The 6,092-nt window shown below is 56.0% G+C and overlaps 1 protein-coding gene across 1 annotated transcript; it reads right to left on the minus strand.

Moving 5' to 3' along the window:
• Positions 1-1,033: 1,033 nt before the first annotated feature.
• Positions 1,034-5,889, minus strand: LOC132320726 (sperm-associated antigen 4 protein-like). The gene is made up of 8 exons (XM_059834006.1): positions 5,757-5,889; positions 5,253-5,322; positions 3,869-3,965; positions 3,601-3,670; positions 2,957-3,057; positions 2,209-2,376; positions 1,755-1,844; positions 1,034-1,189 (listed from the first exon to the last, which is right to left on the minus strand). The coding sequence occupies exons 1-8, from the start codon at positions 5,887-5,889 to the stop codon at positions 1,034-1,036; spliced, it is 885 nt and encodes a 294-aa protein (XP_059689989.1).
• Between the last annotated feature and the right edge of the window lie 203 nt (positions 5,890-6,092).

Raw genomic sequence — 6,092 nt, forward strand, 5'->3', positions numbered from 1 at the left:
CCTTTCAGGTAGTTGTTCCCTGCCAATAGAGGACAGTAGCAGTGGAACTCCTGGGTAGCACGCCACCAACCTCTCGCACCCTCACCTATGAATTAGCTTGATGACAATGTAATTGTCCACCTGAACTTACCTATTCCCACATTAGATTTAAAGGCAAATGAAGAAAGCAATGTGGGAGGAGAGCCAAGTGCCAAAGCTTTCCCTGCAAAGCTGCGTCCACTGGACTGACAAGGAGATTACACTGGTTTTCAGGCCTCCTATACTTAGCAGAGTAGCAGGGATGACGGTGAAACCATTGGCTTTCGGCTTTGGAGTTTACATCAGTTTGAGATGAATGGGTGTAGGTCCATACCCTTGCGTACCTGCTGTTGAAGATGCAGAGCTGAACTGGGCAAATCTCCCCATGACAAAGACAGATGTTTATGGGTATAGCATTCAGCAGGGAGCTGACTCTGTTTGGCATTTCAGGGTGGCGGAACGGTGGCCCTCTTAAAGCCAAGCAGAAGGCAGAAGGCAGAAGCAGAGGGCTGTCCCTGGGAGCGCACACGGGCACAGGGGAACTGAGCCAGGATCGCTCCCCTCCCCAGAGGTCAGGTTGCTCAGGTCTCCTCACACATCTCAAGACACCCCTCAAGGGTCCCAGACATGGCTGCACCCCATGTGGGCCCCCACTAGACACAGTCCCCAGAGCCACGGTACCCCCTGAATGGAACGGGCCTGTGCTTTGGGGGTCAGGACCCCCAAATGCTGCCAGGCTCTGAGGGCTCCTTCCTGGGGTGAGATGGGGGGTGGCCCTCATGCCAAAGGATTTTGTCAAGGAACTTAGGCAAGGAAAGTCTATAGGAGCATCGTCTCCTTTTGCTTGGTTAGGAAACAACCTCGTAGTGGAGAGAAAGCGGAACGCCTGAAGAAGGCCTCAGCCTGCGAAAGGCACAAGTTGGCTGCTTTGAGGGAGCCTCTGAAATGACATTGCTCTGCATCAGACTAACAGCCACATCCCTCTGGTCTGTTTCTCAATTTTCCTCTTTAATTCTTATTGAGGGAGGGTCTCCACATGTGTCTGGCCGATGGCATTCATTCCCACGATCTTCCCATGCACTTGCACTCGATAAATGCAGGTGTATCCTGGTTTTCCCCAGTTGCTCTGTATGACAAGCTTCAAAAACCGAAAGGCTCTGGGGATCCCATTCTGCAAAGAAACCACAGCAAAAAGCAACATCATTCCTGGGGTATAAAGAGTGACAGCAGGCTCTGCGCGTCTTTCTTTGCCAGCCCGGCCCCTGCTCTGGGACCAGCTCCTGCCCTGGCTGAGGCGGCAGCTTCTCCCTCCTTCCCTTCTCCCACCCAGGTGGCAAAGGACCCCTGTGCCGCTGCAGAGCAAATGCCTGGTCTCAGAGAGCATGATGAGCAGCTGTGGAAACCTGAGGCTCGCTGGTCCTGGGGAAATGGGGTCTGGGGAAAGTTCTGCTGCCGGGGCAAGGTGCTGGGCATCCTCCCTGCCACAGCCTGCCCGGTGGGTGCAGCCAGGCAGCTCTGGGGACCCAGATGGTTGTGGGGCCAATGCAGCCTTTGTTCTGCTTTTGCCATGCTGCTTGCCAGATGCCACTCACTCTCCCTCCCGATCCCACCAATATTTCTCTTAGCCAGGATCAGGCCCTTGCCCCAGCAGGAACTGTCCACACTCCTTCTCCAAGCGACTTGCTGGCAAACCAGCATTTCTGCCCTGGGCTCTTGCCCACACACAGTCACTGTACCTGCAGAAGGAAAGTCTGGGTTGGCTTTTTCTGCACAGTGTAGGTGAATGTCCCCAGCAGAGCTTCGTCCTCTCCTTCTTCATCCAGTCCCTTGGAGAGAAAGCACAGGGGAGCAGGTCAGGCTCAATGCGCCCATGAGAAAACGCTCATGCCAGATCCAGGCCCATGATCCCCACCCAGCTCCTGCAGCTCCAGCACAGTCTGGTGCAGAGTGAGGTGTGGCTGAGTCTCCTCCTTGTGTGTTGCTCAAGGGCCCGGAGGTGCTGGGCCAAAATGCGCTGAGCAAGTCTTAGGAGGGGTGACTCTGTCCCGCATGTGCCTTGAAATTTCCCCTCAGGGAACGGCAGTGCTTGGGAGCATGCAAATCTTGGCAGATGTGCAGAGAGCAGCAAGTCCCCCTTATAGCTTTTCCCCGTGACCAGGTCCCAGCCCCCAGTACCCAGCAGAGACTTACAGAGACTGTGAAATCTCGGGGGGCGCTACTGACAGGCCCCAGCAGAGAGTCTATCTTTGAGGTGTGCTGTATGGTGACGGCCATTGGTCGTATTTGTGTGGGCAACTGGATTAGCACCTCACTCCGAGACCCTTGGAAAGGCCAGCAGTATCCCGGGGAAGCATCTGGCTGAAAGCAGAGGGCAAGAGCAATGAACGTGAGGGTGTGATGAGGCCCGCTGCACTTCTGTGCAGCCAGAAGCACAGGCAGCACTGCACCTGTGGGCTGTGCTTGTGCTTGGAATGAATGGCGTGTTGGGAAGCGGACGGAAGCACCTGGCTGTCTTCCCAGCCCAGGAAAGAGGAAAATAGCCAGCCAGTGGCAACACTTGATACCCTGCACTGGAGTCAGGGTTTTCAAGGAACCTCTCTTTTTGGCGAGCAGCTCTGCAGCCTCCCCTCACCCTCCACTGCCTCCTCAGGAAAGGGACAATCAATCAGAGGTGCGGCAGGGAAATGAGGTCCTGAAGGAGAAGCTCCTTCACCCAGCAGTGACCAGGGACAGCAGGCAGGAAGCTTGGCTCAGGTCAGCCCCCTTCTGAGGGCAACTGCTGTTTTGTAGCGTGCCAAGCCCTGTATGAGACCTCAGGTGTCAGGCACCGGAACAGTGCCGTGGCCTGTACCACTGGCCTGAGGGGAGATGCCCTAGGGCTAGCCCCCAACCTTGTAAGAGGCAAGAGAAGCAGCACTGACAGTTTCTGCTACCGTACCTGCACAAAGGTATCCAGAAGGGGTGGAGGACACAGGAACCAAAACACCCTGCAGAGCCATGCAGAGCTGCTGGATGATCTCTGCAGGTTGATGGCAGCCCCTGAAGGGAGAAGAGAGCAGCTGACTGCAAAAGGCCCCAGGCTCAGAGGACCTGGTGGCTGCAGACGACTTCTGAGGCTGCCTGCCAGCCCTGCACGCAGCACCGCACCCTTGGAGGTGCCCCAGGAAAAGGAGGGGATCTCTGGTGACAGCTTTTCTCTCCCAGCCCCACAAAGAGAAGGTCTGCAGGTACTGGGAGGCAGCAACCCCCCATCGGAAGGGCAGCAGACCCAAGCCACGGCCCCGCTGTGTGGACAGCAAGGACAGTGCAGCCATTCTTCTTCATTCCCCAGGAAAGCTCTGTGGAGTGGGAGAGGGCAGAAATGCTGTCAGGAGCTTGGCCAGGGCTCCAGTGAGGGGTCTGACAGCAAGGCTGGGATGAGCCCAAGGAAGCTGCTCAGCCACAGTCATTCTTTTGGGCCCCATGGTTTTGTCCCACGTCCCTATGCCTTGGAGAGCAGAGTCTGCCATGCAGCCTCCTTTTGGGAACGCTAAGCAGCAGCCCAGTGCGATGACAGCCCTGCCTGCCTGTGTCCATCTGTACCTGCACTTTTCAGAGCCCAGTCGGACATCTGTGTGACTGCAGACATTGCCTCTTTTATTTGCTGAACTTCCTGGGAAAGACAAATGAACAGAGGAAACAACCATGTCAGACCTGGCCAAGAGAAGGGGCTTTACATCAGAGCAGCTCAACCAGCAGCCCCTGACAATGGGTATGTGGGCTGAGCAGGAAAAGCCCACCAACTGGCCCACGAAGTGCCTTGTGCGGGGCCATGCTCATCCTAGCCTTCATTCCCAAAGTGCAGGATTACCTTCTTCATAGAGCCAATCTCTGCAGCCAGGCTCACCACCTCATCTCTCAGCTGTTGCATTTCTTGTGATTGTTTCCCCAACAGAGCAAATGTGTTCCTGCAATCACCAGGAAAGCAAATCTTATCAGAGAGCTGCCCAGCCCCTCCCAGAGCCTCCAAGCTTGGGAGAGGCAGAGACAGAGGTGCTCAAGCCCCCTTTTCTTCACCCAGTTTGTGACTGCTTCCTTTCCCCTCCAGGTTTAGCAAAAGGCCCAGGCAGGAGTGAAAAGCATGAACCCTGGGCGCTGTGCAAGTGAGTGCAAATAGCATGGGCTCATCTGCTGCTACCCCACCAAATGTGCTGCAGGCCAGGAGAGAGGAGAGGGGTCTTACCACAGGGACCTCAGGTCGGCTGTAGGCTGCCCCAGCAGCACCTGAAAGGGAAAAGCTCTCTGTTTGAGTCCCAGAGCTGCCAGGCCTCTCCAGAACCACCAGCTCTAAGAAGGGATGGTAGAAGCTGCTGCTTGTTCTTTGGGTCACTGCCTAGAACTGGAGGGACTGGGCAATTTACCCACCCACCTCCAGCAGTGCTCCTTTGTGGGACTTTCCTGTCCCACAACAGCAGTCACTGACCTGTGGCACATCCTCTGTCCACAGCATCCACGTAAGCATCAAGGTCCCGCAGCAGGCACCAGCTGTAATTCACATCACCGAGAGAGAGTTATTTTATTAGAGTTTCTAATGATCTCTGTAGTCACACAGTCTCTTCCCACATCAGGGTGGCAAGAGGTTGGATGAGGACATGGGTAAGAGGTGCAGACAGAGGTTGCAGCTCCAAGCAGGGACCCCCTCCATGGGCCTCGGGACCCTGTACAGCTCTGGCTTGTGGTCACACCTGGTGCCCCACAGCTGCACCCTGTTTCCCCTCCCTGCTGCAGTGAGCGCCAACACCAGGCTCCACAGGCTGCGCGCTCATTTCCTCTGTTGGTTCTGGGGTGGACTCTGCATATAGCGAGCATGTGGGGAGCTCCCTGAGCTGCAGATGTGGGAGGTTGGAAGGGCCCCACCAGTGCCTCTCCCTCACTCTAAAGCTCACATTCCGTGCCTCCGCTGGCAGTGGGCAACTACTCACCAAGAGCAGCTAGGCCTGTCAAGAAGAGGATTGTGAAGAACCTCCTCTTTTTCAAGGTGATGGTCTTTTTCCTGAAAAAGAGGGACTCCTTGTGTTAGCAGTGGTCAAGGTCAGAGCCCTGTGCACGGGGGATTTTCTCTTAGAAGCTGAAGAGCAGCAATTTTGGAGGAGCCAGGGTCTCCTGGTGGAAAGCACCACCAGCCTCCCCCTGCTTGCCCTGACTCACTGGCACTCCTTGCCTCCAAGTCCACCCTGGAAACATGTTATACTCACATGGTAGAGATGCCTGGGCTGAGGCATCTCTGGAGGGAGACCACAACCATTGCCAGACTGAAGACCAACCCTGGGCAAAGAAATCAGAGAAAAGCTTAAGGACCCTTCTTGAGGACAGCGGTTCAGCTCATGCCAGATCCCTGTAGGGAGGTGGGCACTGGTCCTACACAATCCCTCCCTGGGGCAGGGGTTATGTGGTTATGTCTTACAGAGGGGAGCAGCTGGGTGCACCCTGAGAGTGGGGCGGTGGAGGGCCAGGCAGGATCCCCTCACAGGCAGGGTGTGCCTGGGGAAGGAGGGTGGCACGAGTCCTGGGATAGCCACATTTACTACAGTATCCCACAAAGACATGGACATGCTAGCCAGCTCCATCGTCGTCATGTAGCCAAGGTGGCCCCAGGTCTCCCTTGTGGCAGGATGACGCTGGTTCTGCAGGGTTATCAGGCCCAGCGAAGCCAGGCAGGCTTGGTGCATACATGGGGTGAAAGGCAGCACTGAACTTACGCGCATTTTCTGCAGCATTGTAGAGTGCACGCACTCTGCCTTGGGCCTCCCGAGGTCTTGACAAGCTGCTGCCGGCTCGTCTCCTTGGCAGAGCAGCCCCTTGTTGCCTGGCAGAAGCCTTTCGCCTCCTCATCCAGGTAAAAAATGAAGCTCTCCTGCAAGCTTATGTACAGGAGTGTTGTCTGTCTAGGCAGATCTCCTCCTGGAGCTATCTGTTAGGAGAACACCTGCCACAAGCACACCACCACCAATACACTGCGAGCTCTTTCCACGCCCACAGCTTATGGCCTGACCTCATAAAGAGCTGGCCCTGCAAGGTGTGAGGTCATGTCTATG

Source organism: Gavia stellata, chromosome Z, assembly GCF_030936135.1.
Source record: "Gavia stellata isolate bGavSte3 chromosome Z, bGavSte3.hap2, whole genome shotgun sequence".
Lineage (NCBI taxonomy): Eukaryota > Metazoa > Chordata > Aves > Gaviiformes > Gaviidae > Gavia > Gavia stellata.

What these genes read in the sequence shown, in the direction of transcription:
- LOC132320726 (XM_059834006.1), bottom strand. Translation starts at nt 5,889, where the DNA reads ATGAGGAGGCGAAAGGCTTCTGCCAGGCAACAAGGGGCTGCTCTGCCA. An exon ending in AGCCCAGGCATCTCTACCAT is followed by an intron (nt 3,966 to 5,252) that starts GTGAGTATAACA and finishes TGGTGATTGCAG; the next exon opens with GAACACATTTGCTCTGTTGG. An exon ending in TTCTGGATACCTTTGTGCAG is followed by an intron (nt 2,377 to 2,956) that starts GTACGGTAGCAG and finishes CTCTGCTTTCAG; the next exon opens with CCAGATGCTTCCCCGGGATA.